The following is a 17607-nucleotide window of genomic DNA, read 5'->3' as shown; positions in this document are numbered from 1 at the left end:
CAAACCGAAACTATACCGACTACGTCAGAAAAAAGTAAAAATATCAAAATAAAGTTTTTTTAAAAGTGTTAAATGATGAAAATCTTACCCTTTTCTGTGATATTTCAAGTTCATCTTCAACATTTTCTCTTTCTTTTGTGGCTATAAATAACTTTTCTTCAAGACCCCTGACCACAACTGAAAGAAACAAAACAATGTATATCTATCATTTTTGTCTACATTCTCAGTCTGCACCAAATGTATTGCAAAAACTTTCGTTTAAATAACATTTTACTAGTCTGGGGCATTGGAGGAGTGGCTTACAGTGAAGACTGCTTCCGGTTCTGCCAAAAAATACTTAATTTCTGTATGAATATTAAGTGGGTAATTATAAGTTAAATGCTAAGAAAACAAGTTAGCATAAACAAAGACATCTGTAAGTACAAGTGAGCATTTCACAAAATTTGTATAAAAATAATGTGTAATTTTTCATGAGGTTACATCTGAATTTCTTATAAATTTCATAACGAAAAAATTTGGCATGTTATTTGTTCACTTGATGATATGTCACACACAAAAATTAGCATGGAAGTAAATTTTTATTTACCCATACCAATTTTAGCAATTTACTTTCTCTGGCATTACAATTCTCTTCTGAATTTAAGTCTACATTTAAACCATGTAACCTTATGTATACATTACACCTACCTACTGGGTCTGTCTTCTTTGGTTTCTTCTTTCCCTACAACAAATAAAATGGCATAAACTGGAGAAAAAAAGATATAATAATATCCATATGTTTTTCATTGGATATGGATACAATGAAATATATTCTGACTATGATTTCCCATTCAAATATTTTTTTTTTTTAAAAATCTCTTGACAGACAAACACTGATAATAACTCCAGCCCTCTTTAATCAGCCATTTGTATATTTTTTATATTTGAACTATTTCCCTATTTTTTCAATGAGTAGTGTATTTTGCTTTAATAAAATTGTGAATGGAAATGGGGAATGTGTCAAAGAGACAACAACCTGACCATAGAACAGACAACAGCAGAAGGTCAGCAACAGGTATTCAATGCAGCGAGAAATTCTGGCACATGGAGGCATCCTTCAACTAGCCCCTCAACAAATATATATACTAGTTCAGAATTAATTTGCTTTTAGTACTTTTGCAAAACCACTAATTAAATATCGATAAAATTACAATTTTTTCATCAATCCAGCAGGATAATAGATGAATTCACAGTATCTAAAATCATTGAACTAATAAGTACTTACTCCACATAAACAAGACAGACAGGAAATAGTCATTAACATTGTTATTGTTACTATGACAACAAGGACTGTCATCTGTGGTGTCAGACCTAATGGTTCCTGTTCTAGTAGAGACTGAATTGACGGTGGAAGCTGAAAAAAAACAAGAAGTCATGAGTGATTGAACAGCTTTAAAATTAGTCTGTAAACTAAGAAATTAGCTCTTTAGTTGATATCTATTTAATCTGATTATTATCTTAATCTAGTTTAAACTTAGCTGACAAGTCTCTATCTACCTATATCCTTAACCTATAATTCATTTAATATATGAGTGATATGGATCCTTCCTTATAGTTATCCTTTCAATTTAAATTTTAAACTAAGCCTACAATATAATAATCTAATGAAATATACCAACATTTTCTAGAATACAACTCTATAGAATCAACTAAGCTTACCTTTTCTACAACCAGTTTAAGTTTAGCTTCCATTCCTCTGAATCCAACCCTCCATCCTTGTTGTTCCTGGTATTCCTTATTCTCTTCTTCCTCAAGTGTGTCATCAGTAATCTTCCGTGTAAGGACCGTATCTTGTGGGTCAGGTGTCACATTCTGTTGTGATGGCGGTGGTGGCATCTCGTCTTGTCTAGGTGGTGGTGTAATCTCCTTTTGTGGTAATGGTGTAATAGTCTGTGGTTTCTCTTCAGCTTTAACATCAGGTTGAACACTCTGTATCCCATTAACATTAGTATCTGTATTGTGTGATAATGGCTTCCTAGTCAAGAAGTCTGCCGTTTTATACACATCATGTACATGTGGCTCTGAATTGGCTGGTGGCACATTAGTATCAGTGGCATTGGCTGTTCCAAACTTGATATCAGTATTATCCTGTAAAACCATAGTCGCCTGATGCTGCTGTTGTTTGGCTGGAATGTCCATGTTCATAGAAGACATAAGTTGATCAGCCACTGACAGGGAACTTCTAATGTCATTCCGTAATACCTGGGGCTCTGTCTTTCCTCCTTCTGTCATTGGTTTAATATCTCTTACATCAGCTGGTGATGGTGCTTGGGTATCAGCTTGTTGTTGTGAAGAACCAGACTGATGCTGAAGTGGTTTATCACTCACCAATGGGGAACCAGTTTGTTGTTGCTGATCTGGTTTATCACTAACCAATGGGGAACTAGTTTGTTGTTGCTGATCTGGTTTACCTTGTGGACCACCATTTTGCTCTTGTGTTTGTGTTGGAGAACCAGTTTGATCTTGTTGCTTTTGTGGTGAATTCTGGTGTGCATCACCTTGTTGATTAGGTTTATCACTGATAACTGGGGTACCAGTCTGAACAGAACTGGATGGCTGTTCTACAGCAGGTTTATCTTCATTTGATTCTTTCTTCTCCTCATCCAAAAACTCCATCAAATCTTCTGTGACAAATTCAACATCAGGATGAAGCCCAGAAGCTTTTTTAACAGCCTCATTCAAAATGTTGGTCTCTTTGTCTTCTTTTATTATTTGATCTTGAATTATTTGTTCCTTAGGCATTTGACCTTGTTGACCTTGCTCAACCTGTCCTTTTTGTTCCTGGACAGGTTGACCTGTCTGTTCAGTCTGAACTGACTGAGATGATTTCATCTTTTCCAGCTGCAGTTTTTGCTCATCTGTCAGGCTTCCTGGTCCCTGCTGTCTCACTTGTTCAACTATTTGGTCTGGTACTTGCTGCATTGGTTGACCTTGTGGTATTTGTTGACCTTGTGGTATTTGTTGACCTTGCTGAACCTGTTGACCTTGCTGTACCTGTTGATCTTGCTGCATTTGTTGACCTTGCGGTATTTGCTGACCTTGCTGAACCTGTTGACCTTGCTGTACCTGTTGACCTTGCTGTACCTGTTGACCTTGCTGCATTTGTAGACCATTTGCTTGTCTCTGATCAATCTGCCCAGTTTCCTGAGGTAATTTTTGTTCTGGTTGGTCTTGACTTGTCTGCTGTTGTTGTTGACTTTGCTCTGTCTGACCAGTTTGTGGAGGTACTTGAGGGGAACTCTCTTTCTGCAGGTTTTGGGTCTCTTCTGTTTTATCTAGTTGTTCTCCTGTGGGACCAGTTTCTTGAGGCACCTGAGGGGAATTCTCCTTCTGTTGAGTTTGACCTTGTATACTTTCCACGGGTCTTTCTTGCCCTGTATGACCTGACTGATCTTGGGTCTGAGATTTCTGCTCTGATGTCTGCTTTTGTTCCATTTCTACAACATTAGGTCCATCTCCTGAAGGTGCTGCTTGACTAGGAGCAACATCTTGTGTAACAGTAGCCTGTATAACTGGTGTTGAACTTTCCACTTTAAGGGCTGTTTTCTGTGGTTCTGAATCTTCAAACATATCTAATGGGAAAGGTGTGCCATCGATGATTGTATAGCCATCCATTGCTGATGGTTGTGAGGATTCCAATACAGGTGTGGGCTTCACTTGTTCAGCTGACGTCTCCTTTAATTCTACAGGTACATCAACAGCTGGTGTGGGCTTGACCTCCTCTGATGGGATCACTTCAGCAACAGAGGGTGGTGTCATTTCTTTAGCAGGGACCTCTTCAACAGGTTTTTCTATTACAGGTGGTTGGGTTACCTGGACCTCTTCTATTGGTTTTTCCATGTCAGGTGATTTTGTTTCCTGTGCTTCTGCTAAAGGTTTTTCTAAGTTAGGTGATCCAGTTGCCTGGACTTCTTCCGGTTTTTCTATATTAGATGATGGGGTTGCCTCAACTATGTCAGGTGCTTGTTTACCTTCTTCAACTGGTTTCCTATCCTCTTTCTGATCTACATCAACTTTCCCCTCACTTTCATTTTCTGCGCTTTCACTTTCCTCCTTTTTTTCGTCCAATAGATTTTCATCATTTATTTGCAATCCTTCCTCCGACTCAACAATTTGTGAACCTTCATTAGGTTTTTCACCATCTGGAACTTTCTGACCTTGACCTTTGACATCTGGAGATTCACTGCTTTTTTCCTCTACCTTCACATCTTTCATTTCCTCTTTGTTATCATCTTTCTCTCTTTCATCTCCCCCTACTTCTGTTTCATCTACCTCTGTATTATCATCTGAAATTATACACAGGAATTCTAATTAGTTCAACAGTTAAAAACTTTATATACTTTGTGTAATAATCCATGAATGCACATGACAATACTACAGTGAAACTTCTCTAAACCGGTCCCTTTTAATACTGGTTCTCCCTTCATACCGGCCAAAACAACAAGTCCCGGCCGGCGTGTATGTAAATAAACGGTCAGGTAACCTTATAAAACCGGCCACCCCTTTAAACCGGATACCTGCCGTTATTTGTGTATTTGTGTAATCAAAATCAATAAAATATCACCTCATAAAACCGGCCTTCTAATTTGTAATCATTAGTCCATACATAAGACTGTTGTATAAACAAACAAGTTAATCCGGTCAATTAGACACCTGCATGGCCACTGAGTAGTGTTTACCTGTCAATGTCAAATGAATACCCGAATAAATTATCTTTCCCCTCGCTAATCAAGCAGGAGGACAATTACTTTTCATTTAATGTTTGAGCTTGGCTACTTTAATTTTGTTAGGCAGTTTTTTCCAAATTTGATATTAAATCTTGTTATGATAATCTATTTAAGTATTCTTTAAATTTACGAATACACTCCTTGTACATTAGTTGTCTTCATTCATGGTATGGTACCGATGATTATAGAATGACAGTGGATTCAAGAACATAATATATCGATATTAAAACTGTTTTGTTATATAGTTGCATTTTATTTGTTATTCCTGCAAAATAAAAAATAATAACGATACAAATGATGTTTTAGTATTTATTTCACAATCAATTTAGAATACAAAGCTTAATTTTTACAATAAAACAAACTTTATGATTGAGGTACAATACATGGTAAAAAAAATTCAAATCCACACATATTGAAGGGAAGTAACTCTTATATTGAAGGGAAGTAACTCTTGTTAAACTCAAATTCAATAAACCGGCCACCCCTGAAAACCGGCCGAATCCCGTGGTCCGACGGGCGGCCGGTTTTGAGAAGTTTCACTGTATAAACCATTTTAAGCTAAAGACAAGATACCAAATCATTTATTTTAATAAATAAAGAACTTGTACAAAGTGGTTAAACAGTTGTATCTAAACAATGAATATATTAAACACAGGTTTTACCATTTGATTAGGGACTTTCGGTTTTGAATTTTCCTCAGAGTTCATTATTTTTGTGATTTTACCTTTTACAGAAGAAAAAATAATATATATCAATAAGCGGTTTTACTTTGGAAAATTGTTGTAATTTGAATCTCAAAAGAAACCAATTAATAAATGACAGATAAAAAAGATACCTTTAATCTCCTCTTTTTTCGTATCATCTCCAGTGGCTTTTTCTGTTTTATCATCTCCAACTTGTTCCTTTGTCTCGTCATCTCCAGTTTTAGGTTGGTCTTGTTGTATATTGCCATCTTTCCCGACATCCCGTTGGCCTTCACTTCTGACCTCATTCTGTTGTGCTTCATTTTTTACCTCATCTTGCTTTCCAACATCTTCCTCAATTCTGACCTCATTGTCTTCTGTTTCAATGTCTGTTCCGTCATAGTCTGAAAACTCTAAACCATCTTTGTTATCCTGCAATATCAGGCGAAAAACAAATTCTACATTTTTCTATAATCTAAACATCAAGTAAGAGAATGGATACGGAAAATTTAGCAATTTTTCCACTTGTAAGGGACATAACTCTAGAACAGTTAAAGTGACCCCTCTAAAAACTGAACTTGGTCTGTGTTTAGTGGTAATAAGCCTTATGTAAAAGTTTCATTACAATTGGTTGATGCAAACTAAAGTTAGAGAACAGAAAACCTCCCTGTGCTTTTCCAATCAAAAACTGGTGAAACAAAATATACATCTATTAAATTAGAAACAGGTTTAATTCCTTTTATAGACAGCTAATTTTATTCTTCGGGAAACTCCCTCGTAATATATTGAAATAGACTGAAGAAGCTTATGCAGCCATTATTACTGTGGATTCATTTATTTTCATGGATATGATTTTTTTGTGGATTGCTGAAAACTTGCATATTCATGGATATTTGATTTCGTTGTTTGCCCATCTCCATATACAAAGCCTAAAGAAAATATGGTATTCAATGAACATTTGAATTCTTGGTTCCCCTGTACCTGAAAATTGGTATCCAACAAATTATAATGAATCCACAGTAATCTAAAGCATCTAATCTAATGATGTTAATTACCTTCTTCTCTGTTTCCTCTGAGTTCTCATCTACAAATATAATCAAAGTTAAGTAAGTATTTTTAATCTGAGTTCAATAGAGCTTCTGAACTCTTCACATCATTCAGCTCAGAAATACAATGTGTCACATAAAGCATCCAGCAAGCAGCTGAACTGTGCAGATCAGTTATTTTTTTGATACCTCAGTGTATCCCAAACTCTGTCTGACTGACAAAATGTCAGACAAAAAATCATGCGGTCAGACAGATTTTTTAAGATTTTTTGGTTGAATATATAGTAGAAAAGTTCATATATCTTTTTAGGTCAGACAAACCCTAAAAAAGTTTGGCACAGACTGATACCTACTACTTATACAACTGATTACAAGAATCGTGTTATCTTTTGTGAATTTTGCTTCTACATTTGTTCTAGACAGGCATAGGTGTAGGTTTGTGTACACATCAAATTGGTTAAAACTCCATTAAATTTTTATAATAGTATATATATTTGTACTGTTAATATGCCTTCAATCCCTTGAGGCATAAGTGTATATTTCTGTTATCACTTATATGAATTATAAAATTTAATAAATTAAAATAATTTACCACTTTGGTATCCTTCATCATCTTCTTTACTGTCAGTCTCATCTTCATCTTCAAGTTCTGTTTCATCTTTCTCACCTTCTGGCTGAGTCAATAGGGGCTTGGGTTCATTACCCTAAAAAAGCCAGATGAATAACCTTATTTGAAATGGAAATAAATAATGCTCTCATTCTCAGCCACCCCATAACCATTATTTTCTATTTTACAAAAATCAAAGCCATACATACCATATCACAATTTAACCCTGTTCATTAGTTTTAATACCTTATGTATAGCCATATTCAACACAGCACTACCTGTTTGAAGGTGAATGTAGTCTATAACTTGCATATAACTCCAGATAAAAAAAAAAAATTCATGGTGGTTTTTCTTCTAATTCAAATTAAAAAAATCAAATATAAATTGTATGTCACCTTTTGGCATTATCAAAATAAATCATGAACATGAACAGACTATTTCCATTTCCTGAAAATCATACAGTCATCTGTGGGAACTATCTTTATAACTTTTAACATTTTATATTCACTCAAAATTGTAAACTAAACTTTTTGGGAATCATCTTGCTGGGTTAGGAATTTCACTTTTACATTCACTCAAAATTATAAACTTACCTCTGTGGGAACTATCTTTCCTGGGTTGGGAATTTCAACTTTATATTCCCTCACAAATGATCTTGGAAAGTAACCTTTTCTATCTCCTATCTGAAAACCAGATTGAAGATTAATTATATATAGATTATTCTGAATCATGTTACACTGACAGAAAGGCATTAGTTATATTGTTCATATGGTAACTTCAAACTACATGTATCATAATTATTATATCAGGTTTGAGATATAAATATAAAAAGTTTAAAATTGAAATATGTTCATAAGCCTGCCCAAGTCAAGTTAATTAGTGTCGATACTTTTTTACAGGGTAATACATGAAATAGTTTATTAGCATTTAAAAGTGCTGATGGCAGATACATTTTTTGTGTTTTGTATTTTGGAGTCTCTGTTTAATAAAATTGAGAATGGAAATGGGGAATGATTATGTGTCAAAGAGACAACAACTTGACCAAAGAAAAAAAAAATGTATTCACAACTTTCTAGACTATATACAATGTATGTCCACTGTTGATGACAGTAGGTCGACTTTATAGAAGTATTTGTCTCATAACCTTTTTAATTGTTCATATTTTATTGAAATCAATACATTTATTAATTTAAAAACCACAAATACCAGTATATCACCCTTTCTCGTTAACATTAGTGAATACCAATTAAATACAGAACTCTTTGTTATACATGTTATACATAGATATAGAAAGATGGGGTGTGAGTGCCAATGAGACAACTCTCCATCCAAATAACAATTTATAGTGATTAAAGGTCAATGTACGGCCTTCAATAAGCATATGTTGTAACAATGTTCACACAGAAAATCATACATTTTTTTTGTTAAAATTTTCCTTTGAATTAGTTACCTGTCCACCCCAGAGATCTGGTCTGTTTCCTGCAGATTTACTTAATATTTGTACAACTTCTCCACGACTGAATGTAAGGAAAATAGGATCATTGTGATGATGTCTAGCTAATGTCTTGGCTAATGATAACATAGCTAAAAAATAAAATATATTTAAGTAACACCATGGTACATGTAAGATGGAATTTGGAAATGTAATCCTTGTTTTGATAAATACACTTCACACATCCTAGACGACATACAATTGTAAACTAGAGGCTTTAACCTGGATTTACATGTACACATATGATAATTAAGAAATAATTCATGGAAGCCATAGATTATTGGAAATTTACACATGGCCTGGGCCGTGATATTCGAATTTTATCCTGAGCGTTAGCGAGGGATAAAATCAACGAATATCACAGCCCAGGCCATGTGTAAATTTCCAATAATCTATGGCTTCCATGAATTATTTCGATTCTAATAGGACAAATACGATCATTAAAAAAACTGAAGCGAGGGTGGGTAAATCTGTGTGTATGGCTGTTCTTTTTTACTCCCTGTTTGATAAAGCTCATCATTTTAATAGATCCGTAGCTTGCACGGATTATTTCGTGAACAACCGCTGAAAAAAAATATGTTTCATTCTCAAAACCAACAATTGTCATGTTGATTTATATGTTTTTCCCGTGAGCTACCGTCAAATCCAAAGATGACATTTCGTAACCAATGAGCCGCCATGTTGACTTGCTGAAATCAGTACATATGCGAATAATGCAATAGAATAGAAAATCAAACATAACCTACCTTGATAATCAATTTTAATACAATAGTAAACGACATGTCAATAGTTAACGTAACGGAAAACGTTCAACTCTAGAGTTTTCATTTGTATGACGTCATGTTTTGTAATGACTTAAATGCGCAAAAAACATTAATAGACTTTCGCGGAATTTTATTTTATTTTTATTTTGTTGGTTTCTCCGAGCTCTTATGCATGATTTCTTTTTATAAGCATCCGAATAAGAATAAAAGTGATTTTGTCTTTTCTGAATTGCAATTTTTAAAACAATTAAATCGACAAAGGGTTTGCAATTAGGTTTCAATACATGTGGATTTACGTGGGAAGTGTATTGTAACAGCCAGTATTATGTACACCACGGAGTCTGCGCTAAGTATAGATATATCGAGAATTTTATCACAGTGTTGTTTACAAAGCGAAAGAAGCACGTCATATTAGAATGAGCATTTTCAACAATGACCAATTTCCAATGTTCAAGACTTAAATATATAATAAATGACTAAAATCTTTTTTGGTTAATAAGTAAAATTACAAAAATACTGAACTCAGAGGAAAATACAATCTTGAAGTCCCTAATCAAATGACAAAACACATCAAAACAAGTTTCCTAATTTAATACTTAACATTAACGTGTCAATATGGACAATGTCACATTATGGTACATTTTCATCTTGATGAAGAAATCTAACAGAGTGGTAGACTACATTTGGTGGAAATTTTATTAAAACATAACCATTTCTTAATTTTGGCCATGTAAAAAATGTGTTCCTCCTCTGACATATCATTATTAAATGAAATGAGCAAACAAGTCTTACACAGGTAAATCAGCATGAGCAATACTGACATGACTGAAAACATTATGAATAAAAACATTTGTATTATATTTTTTTTTCAAAATAAAACCATAAAATTAAATAAACAGGTTAAATGATGTGCAATGTTTTGTAATGTCTTAAAGTCTTGAAATGGAAAAAAAACAGGGCCAATATGGAAAAAAGGTGTATTGACCCATGTGTTTTTAATTTACTTATATTAATGGTCGAATACAGCTAACCTTGAATCTATTACAGGGCCAATACAAAAACAGCCAGTTGATAACACTATAGTAACAACTATCACAGGACTGTCCTATGCTGACAAAGTCATGGGTCTCCCATGTAAAAGTCTGTGGTTAATTTTATTAGATAAATATTTTATGTTTGTTTGAGTTTACAAATTATAATTTATACAACCCTGAACATGCTGAATTAAGGGGAATACACCTTATAGCAATTTGTCTGCCATTACTGGACAACACAACAGTTCCCGCAAATTTTTCCGTCCTCATAGAAAATATCTGACGACAAGTCAAAATGTGATTGTTATATGACATCAAAATTTCAAGCGCCGAAGCCATGGCAGTAAAATCAGTTTGTTGATTGTCGCCATTATCTGCAGAAGCAGAAGAAGAAGCAGAAGCGGGACCAAAAAACTGAAATAGTGATAAGGTGTATTGGGAACAACTAACACTGGAAGGAACAGGAAATTGAAACAGTGAATAGGGTAAATCTACTACCTTCAAATCATAAATTACTGCTTAATTGCAAGTTGAAAATAGTACTGCTTTAAAAAAAAATATGCCGCATGTTTTGTTATTGTGGACTTACTTTTACAATCATCGTCTGCACAAAGTCGCAAATCGGAAATTTTCGACCCTGAACATTGAATGGCATAAAGCAATACAATAAGCACTTTTGAAATCATCTGGATTCGACATACAAGCCGTGGTTTCATTTCAATTTGTTTTCAATAGCTTGTACACGTAAGAAAAATCAGCTGCATATTTTTTAACATCCGGTAGACTGTTTCTTGATATGTGTAATGTTGAGTGTAGCAAGAAATCAATACAGGGACCAGTTCAACAGAATTTAGGTTAACTCGGACCAAAGACCGCTCGTACCAAGACAAGTAGTTGAATGTTTTTTAAAGACACATCGGATCAGTTTGAAACAAGATGTTTTAGAACGTAATCAGAGATCAATATATTCTAATTAGATTACATCATCAGAGACCACACTTTTTGCAGACTTTTTGTAAAATTTATATTTAGATATGATCAGATATACTTACTTAAACGACTGTCGTCAAGTATTTTTTATTAAAAAAAAAATATAGCAATTCGAACACACCTACCTGTTTTGGTGAGTCATTAGATAGGTATTTCATATAATTTTGATATATAAAAATAATAGAATCTGAAGCGAGCTGATATATCAAATACTCTCGCTTTGAACGTTTTAAAGACAAAATATACACCTCAAACACGCCCTAACATAAAAAGGTGCACTCGATGTCCTTTTTAAATACAATTGTTACCCATATTTTTGGATTTTTTAGTTTAGTCACATAATGGAAGGGCTGACACGAAAATTACTGAACTAATAGATTGATATGTTCTCCGTCCTTGGTAATTAAACAAAAACGGAGGATATGCATTTTCTACATTCAACTTGATAGATACCCATGTCGTCGACTTGATATCTAATTGCTCTGCATTATATAAAAAATAAGATGCGGTATGATTGCCAATGAGACAACTATCCACAAAAGACCAAAATGACACAAACATTAACAACTGTTGGTCACCGTATGGCCTTCAAAAATGAGCAAAGTCCATACCGCATAGTCAGCTATAAAAGCCCCGATAAGACAATGTAAAACAATTCAAACGAGAAAACTAACGGCCTAATTAAAGTTTTAAAAAAAACACCAAATACTATATAATAGATAAATTGAAATCTTATGCAATTGGTGTTTTTCATAATAAAACACTTCGTAATTGAGAAGAAAATTGCCGTTTTATTTGTTTCTATTAACTTTTATTTTTTTTGGTACTATAGTAAACATTACAGTAAGCATTTATCGCCTTCTGTAACAAAGAGCTTGGATTCTTTTGTTCTATTTCAATTGGGTTTCCGCTTGTTTAAAAAGGGAAAGTATTGAAGACCGCAGGAAACAAAATAGGCTATGCATGCTGTTCAAAATTCGAGTCATGATGTAACAGACATATATCGGCACCGATATCTAACGTCAAACTATAGCCGAACCATATAGAGAACGTTTTATCCTGTAAATAGCCAAAAGAAAACGTTCTGTGTTGTCTTCAAGAAGAAGAAGAAGAAGAAGAAGAAGAAGAAGAAGAAGAAGAAGAAGAAGAAGAAGAAGAAGTTTCAGGCACACCTCTAGAAAGTAACAAAAAAGAATACTGCGATACTGCGAGTAGGCTAAATATATCTAGCTGAACTGCAAGAGGCACCATGGGACGGTGCTTTATGGCATTGTGGGTGCATATTCAAATGTGTATCGGGATCGGGACATTAATGATATGGTAAGATATGGTAAGAAGAGTCACATAACTGGTAAGTCATCCTCGTGCCTGGTACAGAGGAGTCAATACTATTTAAAAGTGACAAAACTGCAAGAGGCACCAAGGGACACTGCTAATTGACATACCAAAGTGCACAAATTACAAAAAAGATAACATATTACCAGTTTAATAAAAAAATAATATATCACAAACAAAAAGGTAATAGAACTTGTAAGATGCGTCCTGTACCCAACCATGCCAACCTCGTGTCTAGTGCAGAAAGTCTCATTTTAATATTTATCTTTTAAGTTATATTTTATTTTCATAAATTAACTCACAGACAGATATCAAGGTATCAAGATTCTCTACATTAAGAAGCCATATCAGTTTTTGGCTAGACATCAAATGCTTAAAGTTTGGGCATAGTGAGTTAATAGTGGAATTTAAATAATTTCTCTTATCTTCAGATAATGTACACGAGAATAAAAAATGTTTTTCATCATCAACTTCATTTGAGGTGCACCTGAGACATATTCTGTCTTGTTGGGGAGTACCCTGATAGCGACCTTGTTCAATTCTTAGTCTGTGAAAAGAAATTCGCAATCGAGTGAAATTTCTCCTCTGCCAAAATGAGTCTTAAAAGTGCTATAGCTACAAATAAAAGCTTCCCATCAGCACAATTGTGCATTTTGTTTCTCCACTGTATTTCATAGTGCTCATACAAAAACTTTTTAATTAAAATTTTGAGTCTAAAGTTGCTTGCAAAGGTTAGACTGTCAACTTCATTAAAATTTTTTTGCAAATAGTTTTAAAGAACCATACCAAGAGGAAATTTTTGTTTCAAATAATAGCTCTGACTCTAAATATGCATCTTTTAATAAGGGAAAGGATGAACCCAAATTTTTAAGCCAGTGCCAGTGTCTGATTATAGATTTTGTGATATTAAAATGTAAAAGAAATCTCCAGAGTTCTGAAAGAGTGGCAAGGTTTGTTGCTCTTTTCCCCACACCTAGTAATAATTTACAAAATTGCATATGTAATCTTTCTTAAAGAAGTTTATGATAGGCTTGATCAACTGTAGAAGTCTGAGAAATATTTTTTATTTTGAAGGGATTAAAAAAGCCCCAAATTTCCGAACTATATAAAAGAATGGGTTTAATTGTATGATCAAATACGTGGAGGCTGTTTTAACTATTTGGATTCAGTGATAAGAAGTCCTTTCGTAGCCAATCTAATTAAAATATTGATCTCTGATTACGTAATCAGAGATCAATATTTTAATTATATATAGATTGTTTCGTAGCTTGTAGTATGCTTTCAATGCCTTATTGTTCAATTCCTTCTAAGCAAAGGAAAAAGAACCTGATGCACTAAATGTTATACCTAAATAGTAACAATGTTGAACACAATCTATCAATCTGTCATTAAAATAAAAATTATGTTTTATATGCCAGACTGCTTTGTTAAATACCATCACCTTAGTTTTTTTTAGATTAATTTTCATACACCAATCTTTACAATAATTATTTAATTGATCAAGTTTGCACTGAAGCCCCTTTTCCAAGGAATAAAAATGACAATATCGTCAGCATATAACAAACAATGAACTGGCTTTGAGTTAACCAAGACTGGATCAGGTGACTTTTCTACATAATCAGGCCGAGATCATCCTATAAAATCAATCGTATCAAATCTTTCAATTCAGTTAATAATCGAGTGTCTCTTTTATGTCCAAGACTCACGATCATATAGATCTTATAAATTTAAGTAACGGTTTCTTTTTGTGTTTAAGATTCACACATGTATCAATCGTTCTGACATTTTAAGGTTTAAACAATTCTGGTCAGATGTCTCATTGTCAGTCGTATTCAAGCGTTCCGTCATTTCAAGGTTTAAACAATTCTGGTCAGATGTCTCATTGTCAGTCGTATTCAAGCGTTCCGACATTTTAAGGTTTAAACAATTCTGGTCAGATGTCTCATCGTCAGTCGTATTCAAGCGTTCCGACATTTTAAGGTTTAAACAATTCTGGTCAGATGTCTCATTGTCAGTCGTATTCAAGCGTTCCGACATTTTAAGGTTTAAACAATTCTGGTCAGATGTCTCATCGTCAGTCGTATTCAAGCGTTCCGACATTTTAAGGTTTAAACAATTCTGGTCAGATGTCTCATCGTCAGTCGTATTCAAGCGTTCCGACATTTTAAGGTTTAAACAATTCTGGTCAGATGTCTCATTGTCAGTCGTATTCAAGCGTTCCGACATTTTAAGGTTTAAACAATTCTGGTCAGATGTCTCATCGTCAGTCGTATTCAAGCGTTCCGACATTTTAAGGTTTAAACAATTCTGGTCAGATGTCTCATTGTCAGTCGTATTCAAGCGTTCCGACATTTTAAGGTTTAAACAATTCTGGTCAGATGTCTCATTGTCAGTCGTATTCAAGCGTTCCGACATTTTAAGGTTTAAACAATTCTGGTCAGATGTCTCATCGTCAGTCGTATTCAAGCGTTCCGACATTTTAATGTTTAAACAATTCTGGTCAGATGTCTCATCGTCAGTCGTATTCAATCGTTCTGACATTCTAAGGTTTAAACAATTCTGGTCAGATGTCTCATCGTCAGTCGTATTCAAGCGTTCCGACATTTTAATGTTTAAACAATTCTGGTCAGATGTCTCATCGTCAGTCGTATTCAAGCGTTCCGTCATTTTAAGGTTTAAACAATTCTGGTCAGATGTCTCAACGTCGGTCGTATTCAAGCGTTCCGACATTTTAAGGTTTAAACAATTCTGTTCAGATGTCTCATCGTCAGTCGTATTCAAGCGTTCCGACATTTTAAGGTTTAAACAATTCTGGTCAGATGTCTCATCGTCAGTCGTATTAAATCGTTCCGACATTTTAAGGTTTAAACAATTCTTGTCAGACGCCTCATCGTCAGTCATATTCAAGCGTTCCGACATTTTAAGGATTAAACAATTCTGGTCAGATGTCTCAACGTCGGTCGTATTCAAGCGTTCCGACATTTTAAGGTTTAAACAATTCTGTTCAGATGTCTCATCGTCAGTCGTATTCAATCGTTCCGACATTTTAAGGTTTAAACAATTCTGGTCAGATGTCTCATCGTCAGTCGTATTAAATCGTTCCGACATTTTAAGGTTTAAACAATTCTGGTCAGACGCCTCATCGTCAGTCATAATCAAGCGTTCCGACATTTTAAGGTTTAAACAATTCTGGTCAGATGTCTCATCGTCGGTCGTATTCAAGCGTTCCGACATTTTAAGGTTTAAACAATTCTGGTCAGATGTCTCATTGTCAGTCGTATTCAAGCGTTCCGACATTTTAAGGTTTAAACAATTCTGGTCAGATGTCTCATCGTCGGTCGTATTCAAGCGTTCTGACATTGGTTTAAACAATTCTGGTCAGATGTCTCATCGTCAGTCGTATTCAAGCGTTCCGACATTTTAAGGTTTAAACAATTCTGGTCAGATGTCTCATCGTCAGTCGTATTAAATCGTTCCGACATTTTAAGGTTTAAACAATTCTGGTCAGACGCCTCATCGTCAGTCATATTCAAGCGTTCCGACATTTTAAGGATTAAACAATTCTGGTCAGATGTCTCAACGTCGGTCGTATTCAAGCGTTCCGACATTTTAAGGTTTAAACAATTCTGTTCAGATGTCTCATCGTCAGTCGTATTCAAGCGTTCCGACATTTTAAGGTTTAAACAATTCTGGTCAGATGTCTCATCGTCAGTCGTATTAAATCGTTCCGACATTTTAAGGTTTAAACAATTCTGGTCAGACGCCTCATCGTCAGTCATAATCAAGCGTTCCGACATTTTAAGGTTTAAACAATTCTGGTCAGATGTCTCATCGTCGGTCGTATTCAAGCGTTCCGACATTTTAAGGTTTAAACAATTCTGGTCAGATGTCTCATTGTCAGTCGTATTCAAGCGTTCCGACATTTTAAGGTTTAAACAATTCTGGTCAGATGTCTCATCGTCGGTCGTATTCAAGCGTTCTGACATTGGTTTAAACAATTCTGGTCAGATGTCTCATCGTCAGTCGTATTCAATCGTTCTGACATTCTAAGGTTTAAACAATTCTGGTCAGATGTCTCATCGTCAGTCGTATTCAAGCGTTACGACATTTTAATGTTTAAACAATTCTGGTCAGATGTCTCATCGTCAGTCGTATTCAAGCGTTCCGTCATTTTAAGGTTTAAACAATTCTGGTCAGATGTCTCAACGTCGGTCGTATTCAAGCGTTCCGACATTTTAAGGTTTAAACAATTCTGTTCAGATGTCTCATCGTCAGTCGTATTCAAGCGTTCCGACATTTTAAGGTTGAAACAATTCTGGTCAGATGTCTCATCGTCAGTCGTATTAAATCGTTCCGACATTTTAAGGTTTAAACAATTCTGGTCAGACGCCTCATCGTCAGTCATATTCAAGCGTTCCGACATTTTGAGGTTTAAACAATTCTGGTCAGATGTCTCAACGTCGGTCGTATTCAAGCGTTCCGACATTTTAAGGTTTAAACAATTCTGTTCAGATGTCTCATCGTCAGTCGTATTCAAGCGTTCCGACATTTTAAGGTTTAAACAATTCAGGTCAGATGTCTCATAGTCAGTCGTATTAAATCGTTCCGACATTTTAAGGTTTAAACAATTCTGGTCAGACGCCTCATCGTCAGTCATATTCAAGCGTTCCGACATTTTAAGGTTTAAACAATTCTGGTCAGATGTCTCATCGTCGGTCGTATTCAAGCGTTCCGACATTTTAAGGTTTAAACAATTCTGGTCAGATGTCTCATTGTCAGTCGTATTCAAGCGTTCCGACATTTTAAGGTTTAAACAATTCTGGTCAGATGTCTCATCGTCGGACGTATTCAAGCGTTCTGACATTGGTTTAAACAATTCTGGTCAGATGT

At 34.7% G+C, this 17607-nt stretch overlaps 2 protein-coding genes across 2 annotated transcripts in view; both read right to left on the bottom strand.

Annotated features, from left to right (window-relative positions):
- LOC134709918 (transport and Golgi organization protein 1 homolog) overlaps window positions 1-11177 on the bottom strand; it is a 29084-nt gene extending 17907 nt beyond the window's left edge. The window contains exons 1-10 of the mRNA XM_063570042.1: window positions 10982-11177; window positions 8553-8686; window positions 7696-7785; window positions 7088-7199; window positions 6505-6533; window positions 5602-5881; window positions 1699-4325; window positions 1265-1393; window positions 688-721; window positions 89-177 (exon numbers count right to left, since the gene is read on the bottom strand). Coding sequence (XP_063426112.1) covers window positions 89-177; window positions 688-721; window positions 1265-1393; window positions 1699-4325; window positions 5602-5881; window positions 6505-6533; window positions 7088-7199; window positions 7696-7785; window positions 8553-8686; window positions 10982-11108 — 3651 coding nt within the window. The 5' untranslated portion in view covers window positions 11109-11177. The remainder of the gene's footprint in view (window positions 1-88; window positions 178-687; window positions 722-1264; window positions 1394-1698; window positions 4326-5601; window positions 5882-6504; window positions 6534-7087; window positions 7200-7695; window positions 7786-8552; window positions 8687-10981) is intronic.
- Window positions 11178-14475: 3298 nt separating this feature from the next.
- Window positions 14476-15951, bottom strand: LOC134709917 (uncharacterized). Its single transcript, XM_063570041.1, has one exon. The coding sequence runs from the start codon at window positions 15949-15951 to the stop codon at window positions 14476-14478; it is 1476 nt and encodes a 491-aa protein (XP_063426111.1).
- Window positions 15952-17607: the final 1656 nt, after the last annotated feature.

Source organism: Mytilus trossulus, chromosome 3, assembly GCF_036588685.1.
Source record: "Mytilus trossulus isolate FHL-02 chromosome 3, PNRI_Mtr1.1.1.hap1, whole genome shotgun sequence".
NCBI classification, from domain to species: domain Eukaryota; kingdom Metazoa; phylum Mollusca; class Bivalvia; order Mytilida; family Mytilidae; genus Mytilus; species Mytilus trossulus.
Note: the sequence above shows the minus strand (reverse complement) of the source record. Positions and strands in the feature narration are given on the sequence as shown.